Source organism: Egretta garzetta, unplaced genomic scaffold (genome assembly GCF_000687185.1).
Source record: "Egretta garzetta isolate BGI_Z169 unplaced genomic scaffold, ASM68718v1 scaffold361, whole genome shotgun sequence".
Classification (NCBI taxonomy): domain Eukaryota; kingdom Metazoa; phylum Chordata; class Aves; order Pelecaniformes; family Ardeidae; genus Egretta; species Egretta garzetta.
In genome coordinates, this window is record NW_009258688.1 from 1,259,668 (window position 1) to 1,283,395 (window position 23,728).

At 35.9% G+C, this 23,728-nt stretch overlaps 1 protein-coding gene across 3 annotated transcripts in view; it reads left to right on the plus strand.

The window, feature by feature from the left end:
• The window catches only part of PPP4R3A (protein phosphatase 4 regulatory subunit 3A), a 43,374-nt gene that overhangs the window by 14,901 nt on the left and 4,745 nt on the right, over nucleotides 1-23,728 (plus strand). Inside the window, exons 3-15 of one of the 3 annotated variants that reach the window (XM_035888726.1) lie at nucleotides 3,059-3,157; nucleotides 5,590-6,207; nucleotides 7,983-8,088; nucleotides 8,786-8,845; nucleotides 9,987-10,108; nucleotides 14,982-15,059; nucleotides 15,160-15,276; nucleotides 15,782-15,898; nucleotides 17,180-17,311; nucleotides 17,406-17,508; nucleotides 18,793-18,951; nucleotides 20,170-20,339; nucleotides 22,204-22,346. In XM_035888726.1, coding sequence (XP_035744619.1) covers nucleotides 3,059-3,157; nucleotides 5,590-6,207; nucleotides 7,983-8,088; nucleotides 8,786-8,845; nucleotides 9,987-10,108; nucleotides 14,982-15,059; nucleotides 15,160-15,276; nucleotides 15,782-15,898; nucleotides 17,180-17,311; nucleotides 17,406-17,508; nucleotides 18,793-18,951; nucleotides 20,170-20,339; nucleotides 22,204-22,346 — 2,024 coding nt within the window. The remainder of the gene's footprint in view (nucleotides 1-3,058; nucleotides 3,158-5,589; nucleotides 6,208-7,982; nucleotides 8,089-8,785; nucleotides 8,846-9,986; nucleotides 10,109-14,981; nucleotides 15,060-15,159; nucleotides 15,277-15,781; nucleotides 15,899-17,179; nucleotides 17,312-17,405; nucleotides 17,509-18,792; nucleotides 18,952-20,169; nucleotides 20,340-22,203; nucleotides 22,347-23,728) is intronic. The other 2 variants (XM_035888727.1, XM_009648981.2) reach the window with 2 other exon arrangements.

A 23,728-nucleotide genomic window follows, 5' to 3' on the forward strand; every position in this document is an offset into this window, starting at 1 on the left:
TAGAGGGGTAATGTGCAAGACTCATCTCTCTGACCAATAACTACTATTACTAAGCATATTTATGCACACTCCTGTTTTCTTTTGGAATGGAGGAGGCAGTCTTAAGAAATTTCAGTTGCTTTTTGGAGTTGCAAGAAGTAATGTTTGTCATTGGAATCAACAGATAGTCCTATTCCATAGCTGAGAGATCCAGAGTAGTTAGTGGATTCATATTACACTGAGGAGACTTCAGATCAAACACATAGAAAGATTCCTTTAAATAAAACAAGCAGAAACTAGACTTTCATTCATGTTTTTTTTTTTTTCTATCTTTAACTACATCTAGAATTCCCTTCAGTCACTTCTCCCTACATGTATAAGTCTTGTACTGCTCTTCTTTTTGATGATTATAAGCTTTGTAGGATTAAGAAAATGGAATTATGTTAATAACTGTCTGCATTTAACAGTGAATTTAAACTTTGACTGAACTGTGTATTATGCAACAGAGTTAAGTGCTTTTCTCACTTTGTTTCACATTCTCTTTTTAAAAGCCGTTTGAGGCAAGAAAGGATGCACGAGCAAATACTCTCTTATTAAAGATCTAGAGAGTAGCAATTGACGGATTTCTGTTGAGACACTGATATTAATCTATAATATCCATGTGTGCCAAGTCAAAAGATAACTAATTGTTTGAAATTGTTAAGGTTGGTAATTGGAAAATACTTTTCTAATACTAATAAACCAAATTTGAAGACTATTGTTCTGCTGTTCAAATAATTTTTCAGCAGTTTTTTGTTTTGCTTTCCAGAGATGAAACAACTTAAAAAAAATAGTCAGGATGTGTAGAGGTGGAAAAATACTGTCTGAACTTCCATATATGATAGTAGATGATCTTGTTTAACAAGAACAGCTGCTATATATGGCCAAATACACTATTGTACATCTGTGACTATAGTTTTCAAAAGCAGCTTTACCTTTGTGTCTTCCTCTTCATTTTTCCTCCCCAGAGGAAGAAGACAGACCTTACTGCAGTTAATGTAAATAACACTGTCCTTATTTGTGTTCTTTTAGTCATTTCCCTGTTTGTTAGTCATGTTCTTTATAGAGAAGAAAATACATTTTGATCGTCTTTTGGAGCTGGCTTGCTTAGAAATCTAAGCACTTTCACTTTAATTAGATAGGAATGTTGCAGGTTTTGCTAGGCTCTGCTTAAGATTTGGTGTTGGTTGTTTTTTTTTAAATGAAATAAATGCTACTCAGTGGGAAGCTGATGAGACAGTGGCCTTGAAAATTACTGCAGTATAAATACTAATTGCAGAGATTAATGTATTAGATTTTGGACCTGATACGTACTATGTATCAGTAAGTAACCTTACCTGCAGTAAGGTACCTACTGTTTTTAAAAGATGGAACTTCCCTTTCTAGATTTTTGTAAACTGTTATTTTTCTTACTCTATAGGAGTCAGCAGTACTAGGTGCTGTCAATCTGTTATTACCAGAGTATTTGCACCGTGACCTGTCTTGTAGAGAACAAACTATTAATTGTGACTTTCTTCTTCCTTTTGTATTTTGGAGGTGGTCTTCCTAAATCCCTTTCTTCTGTGTACCACCTCTTCCTCAACCCTTTGGAAAAGGAAAAGGTAAACTATTTGCCATTTGCAAGGTAAAGCCATTAGTGCCTCTGAAGCAGTATAGCTGCTCTGGTAATGGCAAATTGATTATATTGTATTGCTTGACTGAATCCTAATGGAGCTAGCTGATCGTGCTGTTTAGATTATAGTTTAGTTTAAGGAGTTTTCCAGTAAGTGCGTATCGAAATCTAAATGTAAGATTTCTCTTTATCCTAGGTGTTCATTTTAATATTTTAAATAAATTAAGCCTGTTAATAAACCGTCTTAAACTTTATAAATGTCTGGCAACTTACAGTGCTTTTGCAAATATTTAAAAATAACTCCCTTAGGAATAATCTCCAAAAGCAAAATCTGTATGTAATGAAGAAAAATGCTCTATTTTGTGGTTTTCATTGAAATATAAGTAGAAAAAAATCTCATATCTCTTGTCTAGTGAGTAAATGCATGTTTTAGCACTTAAATAATGTGGTTTCCTGGGGCTATATATATTTAATATGGCTATATTTCAGCTAGCTGTTATGGGAAGATAAAACACTTAAAATTTGGTTCAGTATGTAAATAATGCAGATTATATTTTCTTCTCTTCATGTGTTTTTTTTTATTCTAGCAGTTATTTAGCAGACTGTCTGTACACTACTGCAACACATACCTTATCTGTGTGTGGTATTGCTGTTTGCAGCATCATCTTCCACTTCCTTATATTGTTTTTGCACGCAATATGAGGGCTCTGATAAACTCTTGAACTATTCTAGTAAGTAGATGAGAGCTTAAGTGTCTGGGTAGTAAACATAGCTAAGCATGGGTTTAACTGACTTCTAGAAATCTAGGGCAAAACATCCTTTCAGAATTGTATGTAATGAGTAAAAAAGGTGTGCGTGGTTCAGTGTAATAGGTATGCATACTCTTAGGCAGTTAACTGTGTGCATACTGAAGTTTCTGTTCTTGTTTAAAGTTTGTAGATATCTTGGGGCTGCTTTTTAAGCAGCTGCTCTGTGTGTCAGCACAGTGTCTTCTGGGGTCTCTGAAAAATGAAAAAAAAAGATTGTAACTTTGATCCTGCAAAAGTTGTGCAATTTTATGTGGTCCAGTTGAAACAGATTTCCAAAAAAACCCCCAAATCTGTTGCTTTTGTTACCATATTTTATCAGAGGATGCATTGAGGTAGAAGTACGTATTCTACATCAACCTTTTTGAGATTTACAATATTATGGTCACATGAATTAATAGCTAAATTTTTCAGTATTTTTCTGGAATGTTCTTATTCTGATTTAGACAGAAATGTTTTTAACAAAAAAAGTTTCTAATGATGATTACATTTGTATTGTAATGCTGTCCTGTCATGATTAGGTGTCACGCTGTTTTTATTTTAAAATTTTACTCTTTAAACACTATTCAGGTATGTAAAATCTGAAATACATTGCCTGAAAATACTCTTCTTCTCTTTAAAGGATACCTTGATTGTCTGGTCTGAAGCTGAAAATTATGATTTGGCACTTAGCTTTCAAGAAAAAGCAGGGTGTGATGAAATATGGGAAAAAATATGTCAGGTAAGTTTGATAAATGTAAGATTGGGACAGCCTAAATCATCTTAATGTGTGTGTTCAAAATTTGTAGACCATTCTAAGAGGTGAATCTGAACACAGTAGGTAGAAAGGATAAGCTATTATCTTAGCCAACTCCCAAATTTTGCATTTTTGAGTTTGAAAACTTTCTCCTTCCTCCAGAAATTTGATATGAACTTAAACCATGTTTGGGGTTTTAAGAGCATTTTCAGGTCTTTTTGCTTAACATAAATTTTTAGCTCTATTATTGCCCAATGAAGTTTAGCTCAAAATGAGTGCTTAAAAAGTTTCATAATAATTAATTTCATACTTAACTTTTTCCAGGTTGGCCGGAAGGGGAAAAGTTATCTGTCCAAATTTTTGTTGTAGAGAGAAAAACGTATGTGGGCTCTTAGTGAATTTTATAATTTATTTCTCATGGATTTAACCATATCTTGTTCACATTTCTCTTCCTACATTTCTCATTCTTCTCCTTCTCTTATCTCATTCTTCCATTTCAGGTGAGGGGAGTACTGAGGTTCTCAACAGAACTTTCTTCCATGTAAATGTGACAGTATGCTTCTGTTGACTGTCAGGGTGTGAAAGATTGACCTGATAGTTGAAGTAGGAGATAGCTCTATTCCTGTATTATCACCTCAAAGCTATAGTTCTTACAGTTTAAAGAAATCAAACAATTTGTATGTAGCATGTATATATTTTAATACGTGCTAATTGAATCATTATGTTTTACCACTACAACTGGATGATTATGTAGTCACTGAATCAGTATTGTTCCTGGATGACATTTAGTCAGGTATTAACTATTGACGAATACCCAAAAGAGTTTAGTCAATGTATTCACTGATGTTAGTTCAACTTGTCAGTTCCTGTTTGGCTTTTTTCTTCCATTTCAAGCATTACAACTTTTCTTAATTTCTGTGCTACATTAGGTGGGATTCCTCCAAATTTGTTTAATTCTTGCTCTGTGCAGTGTCTCATTCTGTTCTTAACAAAGATCTAGCTCGCTCCACTCTGTCTTTTGCAGTCTCAATGATTTCAGAAATAAAGCAAAAGAAAACTGTTTTCATAATTACATGTGTATAGATCATTCCTTTTATTAGGAATGAGTCTTTTCAACAGTTTACCACTTAATGTAAACAAGTACAGAAACATATCCAGGAACCTTAGCAGTCAAAGGACCAAAAGTTGGGGACAGAAACAAAATGGGGGAAAGGGGAAATTGTATTCTTGGGAAACACTCAGATAAGAAGCCCAGCTTCCTCAGCCTCGTGTAAAGATCTAATATTTTTGTAAGAAACTAGTGACTTTACGTCCTGTTTTGAGGCCATGCTATTGTATTTGTGTCTAGTGTACTTTAAAGATCTTAAGCTTCCTCAGTCATTCAAGCTTCTTCTAAATGGAAGACTTCGATACTACGTATGCTGGAAGTGGTTGCTGATGTATAAACAGAACAGTATGTGGGCTTTACCAGCGTTCTGGATTTTAATCTAAGTATAAGCGTGCTGTTATCTGTGGAGAATTAGTTCTCTCAGATTTTTTTTTTGCTGATTTTCAATAATAAGAACAGTACCTTCTACACAGCCGTGCCTTTCTGGATTTGACACATCAGACTCCAAGCAGATATACAATTACGATGTCATTAAAGCATCTGTGTCTGTTTTTTTCACTAATTTGTACTTGCTGCAGTTCCCTCATTGTATCTCTAGAGAGATCTGTGCAGGTCTTGTGGCTTGTTTTTCTGACAGCTCCAGATTTCCACTGCTCTTTTGTTAATATTGGTTTGGGGTTTTCTGTTCTTACAAGGGGATTCTGTGCCTCTGTTGAGTATTTAGAAAGTGCGTGGTAATGGATTTTCACTTGCAGCTCTCCAGAACGGAAAACAGCAATTAAATTAACAAGACTGACCTCTTTCCTCTGTTTGAGGTAGCAGAAGCTTTGAAAAGCATCAAGAGCAGCTAAATAGCCTATAGATAAATGTTTAAAGCTATCACTGCAGTAATGTAATACTGGTTTTCATTTGAAAATCTGTCTGCAGAGAATAAAGACTGGAAACAAATAACTTAGTTCAGTAGTCTATTAAAAAGTTGCCATCCATACTAGTAATTATGGATTTCCTTTTTTATTTGAAGTACTCAGAAAATGGAGCTTTTTTCTTTATTCTTCCTCCTTTTTATAGAAAATGAATAGAACTAAATGCCTAATGTAGAAATAATTTTGTAAAGTCTTCTGTTTAAAGAAATCTTTTCATTATGTCTTACTTTCCAAACCAGCAGTACCCAATGTCAAACTTACATTTGCTCTTCTATTTTGGCTGTACAAAGAAATAGTGTGAGACATCTGAAATGGTATTTTTAAAAAAGCATTCAAGTAGCCGTAAACATTAAATTCCATGGTTTTGAATGCATCTTATTTTGTAGGTTCAAGGCAAAGACCCTTCTGTCGATATTACTCAGGACCTTGTCGATGAATCTGAGGAAGAACGTTTTGATGATATGTCATCACCAGGTCTGGAATTGCCATCTTGTGAATTAAGTCGACTAGAAGAAATTGCAGAACTTGTGGCATCTTCACTGCCTTCACCGTTACGTCGTGAAAAACTCGCGCTAGCACTGGAAAATGAGGGCTATATTAAGAAGCTCTTAGAAATTTTTCATGTGTGCGAAGACTTGGAGAACGTTGAAGGACTACACCACTTATATGAAATTATCAAGGGAATTTTCCTTTTGAACAGAACTGCACTTTTTGAAGTCATGTTTTCTGAGGAATGTATAATGGACGTAATTGGATGCCTAGAATATGATCCATCTTTATCACAGTCACGGAAACACAGGGAATTTCTGACTAAAACAGCAAAATTTAAAGAGGTGATTCCTATATCTGATCCAGAGCTGAAGCAAAAAATACATCAGACATACAGAGTACAGTATATTCAAGATATGGTCCTACCCACTCCCTCAGTTTTTGAGGAAAATATGCTATCAACACTTCATTCTTTCATCTTTTTTAATAAAGTGGAAATAGTTGGTATGTTACAGGTAAGTTTCAGATTTCCAGAATCTCTTTATTTGCACTTCGGCAGAGAAAGTTGGATATTTTTTCTTGGAAAGATGGGGGTGCTTCAGTAGAACCATCACTTCTGTGATTCTGAAAGTCATTTTGAAGTTATGACATAAAAGGCATGGATTTGAGTGCGGGGCTGGTAAATACATGTTCTTAATTTCAGATTTTGGACTAGTTCCTCTGTAACTGATTTTAAATGAAGTAAGCTTACGTAGAAGTCTGAATGAGGTTGTTTGGAATGAACAGTACTGTTTGTATTTTGAAAGGTTGATTTTGTTAGGGAGTTTTCTGTGTTTTGGGACTTTACAGTTAAGGATAATTTTTGTCATGTTACCATGACAAAAAAGAAAATCAAATTACTTCACCTAAATTTCACAAATATAATCTCATACCAGGATATAACTGTTTCTAATTTTGAAATAAATTAAATTAGTTGTTTGGCAAGTACAGGTTCAGAACATAACATTGCCTTAGGTGCTTGAGCGTATTTTTAGTTTGTCTTATAAGTCCCTAAATAATACTGTTTGAAATTACCAGGTTTTTGTGACATATGTCTTACTGCAAATGTAAAGAGATTATATGATGCTTTAGATGTCTTACCTACGTGTCTTCAGTATTCTGCACCAACCCATGAACTTCCTGAACTTTGTAGAAATAAGTGGCACATCTCTGTAATGGGAGCTTACTAAAGCTTTCAGCTAACTCAGTGAAGTGTTCACAGCACCATGTATTTTGGTTTGTAGAGGTTAATTATCGTTCTCTTAATTCTCCTAGCATTTAATAAATGAATAGCCACTGACTTTATAGGGGCTGTCTGATCTGGAGAAATGGACAAAGTGCTAGATACTACTGATTAACTTAATCATATTTATCTTCTGTTGAATCTCAGAATGCACCCTGTTTAATTTCATGGAAAATACAGCAAAGGAGAGCGAAAATTCCTTTTGCAAGCTCATATGGCAAATCTAGGCATCCTGCCTTTTCATCCACCACACTCAGTTGATCAGAATACTGATATTATTTAATCCACTCTTTTGGAGCTTTAATCTGTCATGTCTACACATGGGGTATTTGATAAGCAGCCAGATGTGTAAGACGACATTCAGTCTGGCAGCTGAGGCATGTGCCTCGCTTACTGGAGACAGATCATTGCTTACTGGAGCAGCCACCAGAGGCCTGGTGGAACACATGGGGCATCTTCAGTAGTACTAGACTCCAGCTTATGCTCAGCTGAACGAAACTCTTTATGTGTGTCCTCGATAAACAAAGTCACGAGTGTGTATCTGAAATGGTCAGAAGGCCTTAACCATTTTGGAGTGGCCAGTTTGAGAAAGCTTACACGCCTGACTTTGAGAGAGTGCTGAAAAAGATGCAGTTAAGGGGTCTCAACTTGAGTGTCCAGTATGACTTGTGTCTCTAATGACCTCTTAGCAAGGGTTGGTAAAAGCGAAGTCCTGAGGATGATACATTTTGGCTTGAGGAGTGGGAGGGGCAGAATTATTCAGGAGTCTTTGTGTCAATGGCTGGTTCTGAGAGGGGTCTTGAACTTTGAAAAGGAAACTGGGCAAGAAGCAAGGGAATGTGATCCTCCAAAATCATTAAGGGCGTGCTTGCCAGAAATCCTGAGGTAACTTGATTGTGGACTAGTGTGTGATTAGTTTCCTTTTTTCTGTGTTGTGAAACTTGTTAGTTGCAGTTTACAGTTGAAATAGAGGCTCAGATATGACTTTGATTTGTTGTGCGACCACAGGTTTCTGAACCTTATCTTCACTTCTGTTACTGTTGTCTATGGCTGAGAATAAAGCATACTCCCTGTGAGGTGGAGCCAGAAGAATTAGCATTGCGTAACTTTCAAGGTTTGATAAATATTTCAAATTGTTCAAGTGCTTCCTACAGCTTTGAAGAGCCAAGAGTGGTAGCATGCAAGGCAGAAGATATATCCTGTGCTATATTGCATTTTCTAGTCCTTTCACAGTACAGCTCTATAGCATTGAAGGGGAGCTCCCTGAGTTTATAAATAAGAATGTTGGGCATTATTTGACATTGATGATCAGTTCTTGGTTTTGAGGGAATTAAAATAGGCTATCACAAATTATATGCCCATTGTGTTTCTAAGAGATTAAAAGGTTTGATTGACTGATTGATTTTTCACGTTTTCACAGTGTAGCTCTAAACCAAGGTTTAAACCTATTTACCTGGCATTTATTTAATCATTTATTTATAGAGCAATATGTCAGGTTGCGCTTTTTCTGTAATCTTTGCCCCCTAAAGTTTCATTCTCCCCTTTCTTTTCTCCATCTCCCCATTCCCACAGTCCATGTATAAAATCTATGATACTGTTCCTTCTCATTTCTTTAAGCAGAATAAATAATGTTCTGAGAACAAAATTAAGAGACTGCTTTTGTGGATTTCACCTCTGTAACTAATTCTTAAGGTTTTTCTTCCATTAGGGTGTGGTTTAATATGCATTTCTGCAGCTGGTTATATGACAGTACTTGGGGGGGGTGTGTGTGTGTGTGTTACTTCATGAAAGATTGTCTGTAATTCTTTCAGATCTTAAAGAGATCCTGGTGCTCACTAACCTTATGTGTGCAGTTAAGAAGCTGTTTCTTTGTAAGTCATTATTAATTGAAGAGTTTCTGGTGTGCTTCAGTTTATTGGGAGCCATGTGTGAGTCTCAAGTTCTTAGTTGATGCGTAATACAGGTTGTTATGCTGTTGACTTTAGGTTGACTCTCCTGATCCATTGAGGGTGTGACAGAAGAGCTATCTTTTTAGGAAATTTTTTCTGAGATGAAAGGTAGACTCCCTGAGCAGCTGGCATCCTGTGACATACTGCAACTATTGTGTGTACAACTGAGTTGTTTTATATTCTGTTCTTTTCTCTCACTGGCTGTGCAGGAAAGGAGATGTTACTCCATCTTACTTCGTTACTTCCACCATGAATAAAAAGATGAGCTCTCAAGAGCCCTTTTCACGTCAGGCTGTTTATTAACTAAAGTGGCACTTTGCAATGCCCTCATCTCAGATTAACTCAGCTACACCTTAGTTACAGAAAAGTAACTAGAAATTTCTACAAGACTCTGCAGGTTGTGCCTTATGCTTGTGACAGGCTGGGTGACTTTACTCAAAATTGCCACTGTATCTTATTTAAGGTATTTGGTGTCAAAATAGCACATTTAAGGTCACTAAAGGTCACTGACATTTAAGGTCAGTTTTTCCAACTATAACCAGTGAATTCTGTAAATAAGAATATGCTGATTCTTCAGAATTCTGGGTTTATTAGGAGAGATTTTGGATGTCTTTAAAAAAAAATAAATTCTGTAGTCATGGAAGATACCTGCTTCCATGATTTTGATTTCTTTGGTAGGTAAATAACTTTTGCCTGTTCCGTGGTAAAACTAAAACCAGAGAATGGGTCACCTTTGGCACTTAGAGTTATGAACTGTATTCCTCCCTCCTTCTTCATTAAGGTTAGCTTTCCCATAATCTTTATAAAAATGCTTACACTGATGGGCTTTTCTGAGAAATGTAGGTTAGTTTATTTGTGTTTTAATTGTCTAAGATCTGTCGTTTTAAGTAACTATGTTGAGATATCACTAAACTAGATACTGTTGGTCATGATGGTAAACCCATGATACCAGTATTTCTAGTCTACAGAGTTAACTGCTGTGGAAACCTACTCAACTACAGGTTTTATGATTCGCTGTACATAAGATACGAAAGAGGTATATAACATTTTTTTCCAATTTCAGCCCCTCCTAATATGCTCTTACTGCTTGGGCTCCAGCCTGTTCTAGTCTTGAGATGTCATAGCTACCAAGAAACCTTGCTGAAACATGGAGTTCGCCAAGTTTTGAGAGTGGGGGTGGGACAGGTAAGTGGTGTTTCTTACTTTATATGACGCTCTTTTGCAATTTTAAAAATATATACTAATGTTCACACTGGAGGCCACCAGTTCTTTCCCTTTGTATTATTAACTAGTTCTTAAAAACCAAAAAACTTGCAAAACTGCGCCATAGAGTGAGCAAACACTGTTTCCTCCTGTTCTCTCCCCCCTTTCTTGTTGGTGTGTTCTTTTTGCCAGCAAGATCCCATGGTGATTTTATCTTCCAGAATACAGAATATTGTTAGGATTACTTTCAGGCATGTGCCTTTAGACTTCAGAGTCTTTTATTTTCAGGAAAGTGGAGAATGGAAGGGGAAAATCTGATACATGTTAAAATAATTTATGTGCCTAGTAGAGCAGTGATCACATGGCATTACTGTACTGGTAAATAATCTTCTTTAAATACAGAAACGGTATTACCAATAGTCCTTATCCCCTTTTTCAACAACTAAAAAATTACAGGCATTTAGGTATATCTGTATGTTTTACTGGATTTATATATAACAATAGACTGGTTTTAATTTTGAAAGTGGTTTTACAGGTAGTTACTTATTCTTAACCCTGTGGATGTAAATGTAATTATCTGTAGTTGTTTTAGAGGAAGAATTGTGTCAGTGCGTATTGGTAGTTTTGCCCAAACCTGTTAGGATTGGAATGTCTCCTGCTGGTCTGCAGTAGCTGGCTCAGGAATAACTATGGAGGTCTACTTTCAGCAAAATTTACCTTCACTATAGTGTAAAAGGATGCCACTTTCTGGGGGAGATGACTTAGTGAAAGAAATTTGTAAGTAGTGCATGCTAATGGTTTCTGAGATTAACTTTTCCAGTGTAGAAAATGATTTTCAGTGTGTACAGAAACTCTAAATGTGCTCAGGTGGATCCCGCTGCTGTTTCAGCGTGTTGTCTCTAGTGGAAATAGCTTATTGATAGCAATGAAGGCATGTGTGGGAAGGCAGTCTGAGATAAAGGAGATTGAAATGTTTTAAACTATGAAATCTTCTGGTGTGGTAGCAGGAAGGAATGTATGTTTGAAGCTGTAATTCCCTGCTGGTAAAATGTTATGAAACTTTCACTTTCTGGGCTGAAATATTACGCCTGCCTAAAATGAATAGGAAGGTGGAAGATAGGATGGAAAGTATACTCTTCCCACCTTAGGAGTCTGTGAGTTTCTTGGATTTTTTTTTGAGAAAGGGATGTTTTTTGTCATTTATCTGTAATCACAGACATGAAGCATCTGATAACTGGAAGTTAATTATATTTAAGAGAGGCCTGCTTTTGAGGAGTGCTTTTTTAAGTGCCTTTTGGAAGGAGGAGGGCTGCTTTGAAAGTTGAATCGCAAATTATGTAAATAGTGTCTTTTTTTGTGATCCTACTTTGTCCGTGGGTTTTCTTGTTTTTCAAGTCATGAATGACTGAGTGCATAGATAGCCTGGTTTAATTTTATCTTCATGAACTTTGAAAGGTATCAAATCCTAGGAGCACCTGCTTAGATCTTGCAAAGGCATAAATAAGTATATGTAGGTTTTGGTATATGCATAGTCTACGTATTGCACATTTAATAATTTCTGTGCATGGAGAAAATAGCTAGATTCTACAGTTACCCTGTAAATTATTGTTTGCTGTTTTGTTTTCTTGGAAAACAGTTGTGACCTTCACAGCTTCTAAGAAATATACAAATGGGATTTGAAACTTGTCTGCATGAAGAGGCCAGATACAAAAAATTACGCATTTGCACTGTGTTCGCTTCACAGACGTATTTGGGGGGATTTTTGCAAGTTGGAAAAAAAACAGAAAACATTTAAGCTTGTGTAATTCTAGCATTCAGTGTTGGTGCTTTGTGGCTTCTAAAATATGTGAACTCTGCTCTTCAACTGTACATTTCCGTAAATTCTGGTAGTGTTGTTCAGGAATCTATCTTTAGATATGCTGCCCTTGTCAGTAATTTTACAGCTTGAGAGAGAATCTTGTATTTAGAATGTTCACTGCAATCACAATTTTTCTATAAATGTAGAGAGGGTTGGGGGTTTTCCCATCAGTAACAACCTGTCTACCTTTCATTAAGGATCTGGAATGAGACAGCACCTAAATGCAGTTATGTCTTAGCCCTGAAATGGAAAGTTAGTAATAAATTGGTTTTATTTTCTTGGAACAGCTGCCATTTACTGCATATTATCCATGTAAGGGTGGGATGTTTCATATTGCTCAGATCCATCTTAATTTGTCTGATTTTAAATAAATCACGGTTGTTCTGAGGCCTAGAGATTTCAGATTATCCTGTTAATTTAAAAATACAACATATTTAGTGGAGTTTGGGAGAGGAGATGGTGTGGGAAATGCTTCAATATTATGTTTAATACCGAATTTTGAAATACTGTATTGTAGTATATATGTGGAGGGTTGAAAAATGGTTACATACTGAACTGCAGATTCTTTCTGAACCTTTGTCAGCATTGAAGTCTTCATCACTTCCCACTGTTAGGAAGTCCCATCTACAAGTCCCAAACGTTTGCAAGCCCAGAAACAGGGCTCCAACAGCCTCTGCTGTCGATGGTCACATCTTGAAGCGGGCAGGGCAGTGGCAGGATCTGCCCGGGGCGCTGAGCTAGAGTCCTGCCTGGCAAGGCCCTGCCCGCCCTGCTCTGCCGAGTGGTGCTGGAGGTGCAGCTCCCCTGCTACCTCTGCCTCTGGGGCTCTGCAGTGGGTTGTAAATGAGACCCATGTGACACCGGCAGCGCAGGGTCTCCGCCTTTCATTACACATTTTGACTTAAAACCATAATTTGATACTTTGGGTAATATTGTGTACCTTCTTTTCTGCAGAAACACACTATTCATGGCTCTAACATATCTAAATGCTGAAATTTCCAGTATTTTTTTTTCCAGTGATCATTCTGAGATATTTCTGTGGTATTGACTTGCACTTACTGTCAGGTATTATGAAGGAGGTGAAAAGTTCATTTCACAGTAAGAATGGAAATAGGGATTATACTCTCCAGTTGGGGATACGCATGCATCTTCTCAAAAGTTTTGATAGAGGAGATCAGTTTTACATCTTCATCAAAATAGCAAAAAGAGAAATGAAAGCAAACTACTTAGCCTTTTCTTAAATGGGCTGCTAATTGTGGAGAGTAACTTGCATGTTCTTCAAAAGAACTGGGTTTTATGGTTTTGGTAGGGTTTTTTTTGTTTTATTTCAATAAACAAGTATGTCAGTATCTCTTCTGTGGGTTAGTTATGTTACCTGTGATGTCTAACGAGTTAAATACTAGAACAGAAAATGTACCAAGCCATATAACAGCTGGATAGCAGGTAGACAACATCCTTGTGTTCTTTCACCACAGCTTAAGTTATGTTTCTTGCAATCAAAGACCTTAATAGTTTTTTTGAACGTGTTTGTTGAAATCTGAAAGTCAAACTTTACATTTCCAGTGCTTGATCCTCTATGGTGAATTTCAGTGAACTTCAAACCAGGCCTCTCCTCTCTCTTTTTGTTTTGACTTTGAAGCAGTCACGGAAATAGCACCTGAAACTGTCCAGAAATCATGCTTTGTTCAATATCACTAGAGTGTTGGGTCAGGTGAGAAGCACGGCACAGCATCAAACAAGAGGAAATGTGTGGTGTATCCTAAACACAGGGTTTACCTTACAGTGTGGTGAAATGCCTTGTAGGGTAGTAGCTCGTGCCAACCTATTTTGGGTTTATCTATGTTGTGCGGTGCCATGTAGAGATCCCGGATTGGGTTGTGGCAGTGTTATAGCTGCATTAGCATGGTGTGCTATTGGAACTGAGGTACTCATTTTCTCAGCAAGGCTGCAACGTGAGCCTGGGTGAGGTACGTAGATAATTTGCAATACAAGAAAGTTTATGGGGATATATCTGAAGTACTTTAATGGTTCTGCCTTGTGCTGTGTAAACATAAACGAGGCAACTTGGATTTTCTAGCACTGTGGTTTTGGGTTGGAGGGATATTGTACGGGGTGTTACTGACTTCACAAGAAACAACACTAGCAGCTTTTTGAAAAAATCTGTTTGTATCTGATGTACAGGTATCTTTTTCAAACGAATGCTGCCTTATTACTGTATAATATTGCTGGTAGGTTTATTTCTGTTTTAATAATCGGCTAATTGTTAGGACTGTAAAGGTTATGGGAAGCTAAGTATTGCTGCTTCTTTCAGCCTAAATACACATTTGTAATGTGTTGGCTGCTTTTCATAAGGTTGCTAAGGTACAGCAGCATGAAAAATAACGGAATGGTTTTTCATTGTTGCTAGCCAGAATGCCCAATAAATGCTGTACGTAATAGGAACAGTTATTTTAATTTGGTTTCTAGAATTCACCCTTTTTACAACAGTGGGGGGAAAGAATCTTGTTTGTCATGTCTTTGCTTTAGTTCTGCCGCAAAGGTCTCATAACATTCCAAAGATACAGGTGTGTGTAGGGTTGAGTGGGAGATCATGTTTATCAAAATATGTAGACAGGTGAAGCAGGGGTATTGGAGTGTGGTTTAGGGGGATGGGCACGTGACAAGGGGAAGGAAGTTAGAGAAGAAGTCATAGACAAAATGGTGAGAATGGCACTAGAAAATAGAAGAAGGACAGCCAAAAGGCAATACAAGATACATCATAACAGAATGAAGTGTTGGGGGATGGGGTGGTGTTGAACATGATAAAAGCTCAAAACCAAGATTCATGCTAATTTGTTTGAAAAATGAATTAGAAAGTTGATACTGGTATGATTAACTACAGTACATAAGCGTATGTTCTCTTAATTGCAGGAGGCATGGTTTAGAAGAACTTTATATTACACTTGGATGCCTTTTGATATTGTCAAATAAACAAATGGTATTATTTTGCCTTTGTAGGAAGATGAAAAATTTCTGACAGACTTGTTTGCACAACTAACAGATGAAGCCACAGATGAGGAGAAAAGACAGGAATTGGTAAGAAATCTGTAAAACATGCATGAAAGGGACAGTTACTACCAAGTGATACGTGCATCGCTTTTTAATTACTAACTAGTATATTATTCCTGTTTTTCAGGTGAATTTTCTGAAAGAGTTTTGTGCATTCTCTCAAACACTGCAACCTCAAAACAGAGACGCATTTTTCAAAACCCTGTCAAATATGGGCATACTGCCAGCACTAGAAGTCATATTAGTAAGTCAGCTCAATTTTATTTGTGATAACAATTTTGTTTATTTCCAGAGAGGGTTTTTTTAAAAAATAAGTATGCCAGACTTCAGTCACATGGGTTTCTGAAGTGGTCACTTCATTTGTCTTCTCTTAGCTTGAGATTCAGAACATTTAAAAGAGTTTTGTAAAACTTTAAAAGCAGTTACAATGTAACATTGGTAAGTGCCCTGGCATTCTTATATTTTTGTTTTCTCATTCGCTTTCCTATCTTTACATGCTTCTTCATGAACAATTAAGTAAGAAAATACAGAAATAGACCAAAGGGCAGGGAAACCATAACATTTATTTTGCCCAACAGTAGTCAAATGTACAAAGAAGAGGTTAGAGTCAATTCAGTTTTAGAATACGATTTAAGTAATAGTTAGGTATGACTTGTGAGTAGGAATTAAAGTCTACATGCTTTTTCTTTTTATTCCATTTAAGCCTTTTCTATTAAAGAAATATAAATTATTTTATTTGACTTTTCCAGGGTATGGATGATGCACAAGTACGAAGTGCAGCCACTGATATATTCTCATATTTGGTTGAATACAACCCGTCCATGGTACGAGAGTTTGTCATGCAGGAAGCACAGCAGAATGATGATGTAAGTAGAGGGTCCCCAGAAATGTGTGTATTGTTTTTTGAAATTACTGTTTTATATTTACAACTCTATTAATGACATGAGCCTGTTGTAGTTTAACCCCGCAGGCAGCTGAACACCACACAGCCGCTTGCTCACTCCCCCACGCCCAGCGGGCTGGGAAAGAGAATCAGAAAAAAAAAAGTAAAACTCATGGGTTGAGATAAAGACAGTTTAAGAAAACAGCAAAACAGCAGAGGAAAATAATAATAATAATAGTAATAATAATAACAACAAGAACAATAATATAATATACATAATAATAGTAGTAGTAATAATAATGATAAAAGGATATACAAAACAAGTGACGCACAATGCAGTTGCTCACCACCTACTGACCGATGCCAAGCCCATCCCTGAGCAGCAGTCACTGCCCCCTGGCCAACTCCCCCCAGTTTATACACTGAGCATGATGTCATATGGTACGGAATATACCCCTTTGGGCAGTTGGGGTCAGCTGTCCTGGCTGTGCCCCTTCCCAGCTTCTTGTGCACCTGGCAGAGCAGGTGAAGCTGAAAAGTCCTTGACTGGTGAAAGCACTACTTAGCAACAACTAAAATATCAGTGTGTTATCAACATTCTTCTCATACTTAATCCAAAACACAGCACTGTGCCAGCTGCTAGGAAGAAAATTAACCCTATCCCAGCCAAAACTAGGTCAGGATTCCTAAATGTAAATATTATTTTCTACTTTTATGTGTTATTCTTGTTTACTGCAAATACATATTTGGGTTATTTTTAGGTGAAAATAATTTCGTCAAGTTCAATAGCATTACAAAATTTACTGTTACGTGTTTGTAGAAATAAAACTCTTGATACATATTCTAAAGGGGGATACAAATTAAAACTTCTGTACTCTGAAAATGCTTCCAGAAATTAGTTGAATTTTGAGACTGTTAAGTATCTGTTAAGTATCTTTTTATCTTTTGGCATTGCAGTTCAGACTAAATTCTAAATTAGGCTGTTAATTTCAGAACTGTTTTTAGTTGCTTTGAAAGATTCTTCTTCACTGCTTGCCTTCTTACTCTTGAACCACTGACCAGAATGTGTCACTGGCATGTAAAGTTAATTTGTTTCTGTTAAGTTTGGGTTTTTTTTGTTTGGCAGTTGTTTACATTTTACAAAATGTTGATAGAACACCATTTTTAACCAGGTGGTAACTCTTTTAGAAGATAATTTCAGATTTGGGGCAAGAGAGTAGCATTAAAATTGATTTTTTGCCTTTTTTTTTTCCCCCCACATTAGGATATATTACTCATTAACCTCATTATAGAACACATGATTTGTGACACAGATCCAGAACTTGGAGGGGCAGTGCTACTCATGGGTTTGCTTCGTACTTTAGTTGATCCAGAAAATATGCTTGCCACTGCCAATGTAAGTAAATACGAAAAAATGAAATTACAGTTGGTTTTTGTAGAGTATTAGGTGATATGTTGCATATATAATTTTTTTTTATTATATTCTTTAGAAAACGGAAAAGACAGAGTTCTTGGGTTTCTTCTACAAACATTGTATGCATGTTCTGACAGCCCCTTTATTGGCCAATACTACAGAGGACAAGCCTAGCAAAGGTAATGCCACTCTGGATGTTGGGCTCATCAAGTCTGTTGAATGTCGATGTTTAAAACAGAGTGACTATCAAAGGATGTTTTCTGTCTTAAGGAGAATCTGAGACTGTGATACATAGTTTGAAGTAAAATGTTGATTCATGATTTAGTCATTTGAATAATTTGTAAGTATAAAATTCAGCAAAGAGATCTGATTTAAGAAGTGAAAAGCACTTGCTGGAGCTTTTGCTTCAGCAGAAATTAAAATATTTGTAATTTTTAGTAACTCATGGAGCTGTTCAGTGACATAGCTGTGAAAACATATGTAAATGTTTTTCAAGGTCACGGATTACTAGAGAGGATGCAAAATTGCCCATGGGAAGGTGTGTATCACAATATTGTGCTGAATTTGAGGGTATTAGTTCTAAATCAGACCAAGAAAGCAGAGATCAGTGATGAAGTAACTGTTCTTGCTGGCTACTAGCAGCAGTACCATTTGTTTATTGATATTATAACACATCCAAAATTGATGTAAAAGGAGGTACTTAAATAATAGATAAATGTTCTGTAAACTTTGGAATTTATTATGTAGATTTCCAAGGGATTAGTTAAATTAATCTGTTTTATCTCAGCTGGCTTCCAGATAGCTTGGAAGTGAGATTTTTACTATTTAAAATACTTGTGTTCTTCAATGGTCAACAATCTGGCAGTATTTTTAAAAAGATAGCATTACATTTTTAAAAAGATTAAATCTAACGTGTATTTAATTTATTAATTGTCTACTTAAAAGCAGGATTTGAGTTACTTTTTTGTATATGCTGATATGATTATGTCTTAGAAGTGTTTAAAGAGCCTGAGATACTTCTTGCATAGTACTTTTGACAAAAAGCATAATAGATCACAGTTTTGGTACAAACTTAGTCGAGGTACTGTGTATAGGGCAGTATTTCATGGTATAGGCCTGTGGACATCATAATGAGCTTTGGTTAAATATGCCTGACTGCTTACGTTAGTGATAAGTTCTGTACTCTCTGAACCTAAAACCACTGATCTAAGACAAAATGTAATTGTTTCTATAGTCTGAGTTTCCTGCCATATCCATATAAATAGAAAATATTCAGCCCATAACAGGCTTGTTCAATTTCTATTTTAAAGACTAAACATACCCTCCAGCATGTTCTCTAAACTATCTGTGGGAATATACAAGAACTTGGGAAGTTTACCAGGCTGCAGTTGGGTATTTGAAGTTAGCTTCTGAAGGCAGTATCCTAGATGTGTTTAATTATTTTGGTTTTGGTTTTGTTACAGATGATTTTCAGACAGCCCAACTCTTGGCATTAATACTGGAATTGCTAACTTTCTGCGTAGAACATCATACTTACCACATAAAGAACTACATCATTAACAAAGATATCCTGCGAAGGGTACTCGTTCTCATGGCCTCAAAGCACGCTTTCTTGGCATTGTGTAAGTCTGAAAGCTAAAGAATAAATGGCTATTTTGTGAATGTGAAGTGTTACATATCTTCATTCTGCTGGAAGAAAACTGTTCACAGATCATGGCCATCTGTGACTGCATACAGAAATTCTACTGTTGTACTCTGTGTTTCTCATACCGATTTATAGATAAGTCAGCTAGTATTAGTAAATAATTGTGCATTTATAGATGTCTTTTTTCCTAAAAAGCAGGAGGGTTTTTCTTAATCTCAATGCAGAGGTGAATTGAAGAGATGGCATCTCAATATTGAATATACTAAGTTTTCATTTTTTTTTTTAGTAGAAATTATCAGAGGTATTTAATTAGAGGCGTGGTTATCTGACTGCATTAAACAGCACGGAAGTTCAGTGTGCTGCTCTTCAAACTCTGGTAGTTTCTTGACCGTGCTCAGCACAGTAATAGCAAAGCAGTGTGACTTAATTCTGGAGACAAGTAAGAGAATTTTTCCACAATTCTGTTATGCATGTAGAGTAAAACAAAGCCTAAAGTTGAGCAGTACCATACAATAAGAACTACCTTCTAAATTTGTAACTGAATCACCTGAGTTTGGTATTAGAACCCTTGAATAATCCTTTTTCATGTACACCTAGTTGCTAACCAAAAAGTGCTGCCTTATAGTGAGATGATACTCTACCTTCAGTTTATGCATGGGCATTCACATGCTTGTGTATGCTTTGGAGTTTTAGAAAGAGCTTTACACTGAATGTAAATTAAGTCTTTGCTTTACTATGTGTGTGAAGAAAATGTCATTTACCAATTTTAAAATAAGATCATTTGCATCCTAATCAAATAGGACTTAATTAAATGTCATCAAACTTACATTTGAATAATAAGAACAATAAGCAAATTTCCCAGTTCTAATGAGAAAATATTTTACTTTTATCGTTAAGTAATTGAAAAAATCAAAAGTACACCATTAAGTTAATAGTAATGTAGTTAAACAGTAGTATATTATTTCTTCAGTGAACAGAGGTGGTTCACTTGTACAGTTATAATGGAGGATATGTATCCAGTATAGTCAAGACTGTTGAGAAGCAGTGAATAGCTGAATGTATTACCTGGTCCTAATAATGTAATGCTGCCTAAGAACTAGATTGCAAATTGCCTTAACTAACGCTGACTAATTTCTGGATTTTTTATTTTAAATGTAAAAATTTAAAAATTCTTTTGACAACACTTCTGTTTCAGGTGCCCTTCGTTTCAAAAGAAAGATAATTGGACTAAAGGATGAATTCTATAACCGTTACATAATGAAAAGCTTTTTGTTTGAACCTGTGGTCAAAGCATTTCTGAATAATGGTTCCCGTTATAATCTGATGAACTCTGCCATAATAGAGATGTTTGAATTTATCAGAGTGGTGAGTGCTGTTATATGCTGAAGATAATTACTGTATTATTTAATTTTGTAGTTCAAGAAGAGTTTTCTTTTTGCTTGCACCCTATATTATGCTATCATAGTGATATGACCATATGTTACTGTATTTAAATGACCTTTCTTTTGTATCAGTTACATATTTGTACGTGTTCATGTTATATTTCTTATGTTCAAACAGTACCATGACTTGAAAATTAAGTTCACTTGATACTTGGTGTACTCACAGTACCCAGTTTTTGCAAAGGCAGCCCTAATCAAGTTTCATCGTGCAGATTGGATGGGCCTGTTACGACAGGAATGTCATTTGAAACTGCTGCTACAAACCCATCAAATTTAGTCGTGCTCTGTAATGTCAATTCAACAGAATATAGAAACACAGAAGAGATAGCAAGTCTCTTTTTATTATCTTAATGGAGTGCTATAAGGTCCCTTCCGTGGGGAATCTCTTAAAATATTCATGCCAGTCTGGCTGTCTGCACAGTACTGTTTCCTCACTGTTGTCCGCATCCAGATTCTGACAAGATGCTGTACAGACTGTAAATGTGGTTAAGTGGGGCCAAGCTAGGGTGCAAGACAGTTGTGGAGGAGTGGGTGGGTGAGGAAAAAAGGAGGCTTTGTCACCTCTTGAAATCTTCTGTGCTGATAACCTCCTTCCTCTTTGAGTTGGGACTCAGGGTAATTCAAGACTGAGATGACTTGATCATTGCGGGAGAGTTCATTTAAAAATGGTTTTGAAGCTATGAAAAAAGTTAATCTATATAGGCAGCCCTGGCTTTTGTGCTGTGGTCTTTCAGTACTACATGGGATTATGTGCTGATTGTACAGTTCATTCTAGGGGGAAATAAATAATCTTTTTATTTTCTTATCCTCCTTTTCTCATAAATACCCAGGTTGCATTTCCAGAATAGTTCTTGGTATCTGGAAATACTTTTTGTCAATTTTATTTCATTCCATTCAGGTTTATTCTTAAAGAGCTTGAATAAAAAAAAGTGGGCTTTTGTTATTACTGATGTATTACCATTCGTAAGAGGTGACCTTTGAGCATATAACCAAAAAAGAAAATAACCACTGTATTAATATTGATGTCACTTTGCTTGTCCTTAGTAGACTGTAATTCAGGTGTTTATTCTGCAGTGAATTCCAGGAGCTGTGCAGTGCTAAGAAAGTCAAACAATGCACAGGAGCAATTCTGCCCCTGCAGTATGCAGACCTGTGCTAGTCTCAGGTGTCTAGAGTGGTTTTGGGCAGCCACAACACTAAACTGAAATAGCAGAACATTTGGGAAGTTTTTGTAAAAGACTTTGAACAGCACTCTATGGCCGCAAAGGAAAAAGTTGATGTTAGTTTCTGATAAAAAATACTTCCTTATTCTCATTTTAAACAAATGCATTGAATTATTGTCTTTACATAAGTAATTTATTTGCAGCAAGGAAAGAGACATGAATGACAAGTCTGTATCTCCTAAACATATTCTTTACTTGACTGATTACAACAGGTATCAGTTAATCTATCAATATAGAAATATTTGTAAGTTACAGTAGGAAAGACCTGTTAGAATTGGGTTTGGTGTAATTTTCTATCAGGGTTTTAGGTTCTATGCATGTGTTTTCAAGGGGATACTGCTAGAAAATTGCTGCTATTATGCCTGTTTCGCTATTCAAATATTTGAAGCTCTAGATTTTTAACCACACTTGTATGCATAATACTCATTTTCACTTCAGCTAATTAATATAATGCTGCCTGTGGAATGTTTAAAAATCATCTCTCATTTCCGTTACTTTTTATATTGTATTAAATAAATCCATTTGAATGAAAATAAGTCACTTTATGTTTGTTCATTCCTATAGGAAGATATAAAATCGTTAACGGCTCATGTAATTGAAAATTACTGGAAGGCACTGGAAGATGTAGATTATGTGCAGACATTCAAAGGTCTGAAACTACGATTTGAGCAACAAAGGGAAAGACAAGATAATCCAAAACTTGACAGGTAAAATGCACTAAGTGCTCTTCTCAGTGTATCAGTACTTTAATTCTGTTTTGGGAATATTGGTGGGTTGTTGCATGATAGTAAGAAATGTAAATAATTTAGACTGCTGCTTGCATCTCGGGCATTGTTGAATTTACTTGATTAATAGTGTGATTTCCAGATGTGTTGCTTCAAACTCTTGATGAGCTTTGAGCTAACATAGTAGTTGCGGGACCCCCAGTAATAATGCTAAGTTGTCATATCCTAAACTTACGTACATTATTGTAATGAGCCTGTAAGGCTGTCAAGTATCTGAAGTTAATTTGCTTAAATAACAGATTCCCACTGTTTGATTTGAAAGATTGTTCAGTTGTGAATTATCATTCTGTGAATTTTTCCCTCAGAAATTCGTATCAGGTTTCCTTTTATTTTAGTTGTGGGAGTAGATATTTAGACAAGTTCTACCAAAATGATTGAGAAATGGAATATACAAAGGAATTTTCAGAGGATGCTTTTTTGTCACTGTTAGATTTGCTGATGGAGTAAAAAACAATCTGATGTAACACTTGAATCACTCCTACTGTTTGCCAGAGCACAAGTTCCCTTCCTTAGTACACAGTTGCCCAAGTTTAAAAGGTTAGGGTGTCTAAACCCAGGAAGTTGAGAACTTTTTACTCCATTCATCTGTGGCAAATGGTATTACTTTTATTTGTAGTTTCATTCAAACAAAATGGACTGCTTGTGTGAATAGATGAGTTGCTCTTAAGAATTGTTAGCAAGATCTGTTCTGTTGTCTTGAATTAGTCTGAAAACACATAAAAAAAATAATCCTTGTTATTCATACTAGGACATCTTGAAATTTCAGACTTTTAAGTTACTTTATTTCCTACCACAGAATTTCTTAACCAATATTTAAATTTGAGACTTGCACAGTTAAAATGAGAGTATAATCATAGATATTTTTTTTAAATATTGAAGCACTTTCAAGAGTTCGTGCAGGATCTGCAGTTTTGAATACTAATGTTTTACGAGTGAGATGTTATTATTTTGGCTTGTGTCAGCTAAGCTTATCACTTAAACAGCTGTGAAATTCAAGCCTACGAATCTTATATTAATGCATGTGTTGGAAAGAACACCCAGCCACTTCCTTCAGTAATTTCCACCCAGTATAGGAAGTAAAGCATTAGTCTTTTCTTAGCTTAAGTTGAGCTAAGTGATCGTGTATAGTTGTGCTGCATTAGTCTATCCAACAGAGTATTACACCTTCAAGAGGTTTGTAGCTCGACCAGCACAGTTTTTACCTTCTTCCTAGCATCTTACATAGTAACTGCAGAAGCACTGTCAGTCATGTAATTTTCTTAGGTGAAAACCCAGAAATAATAAAATGCAAAAATAACAAGAAT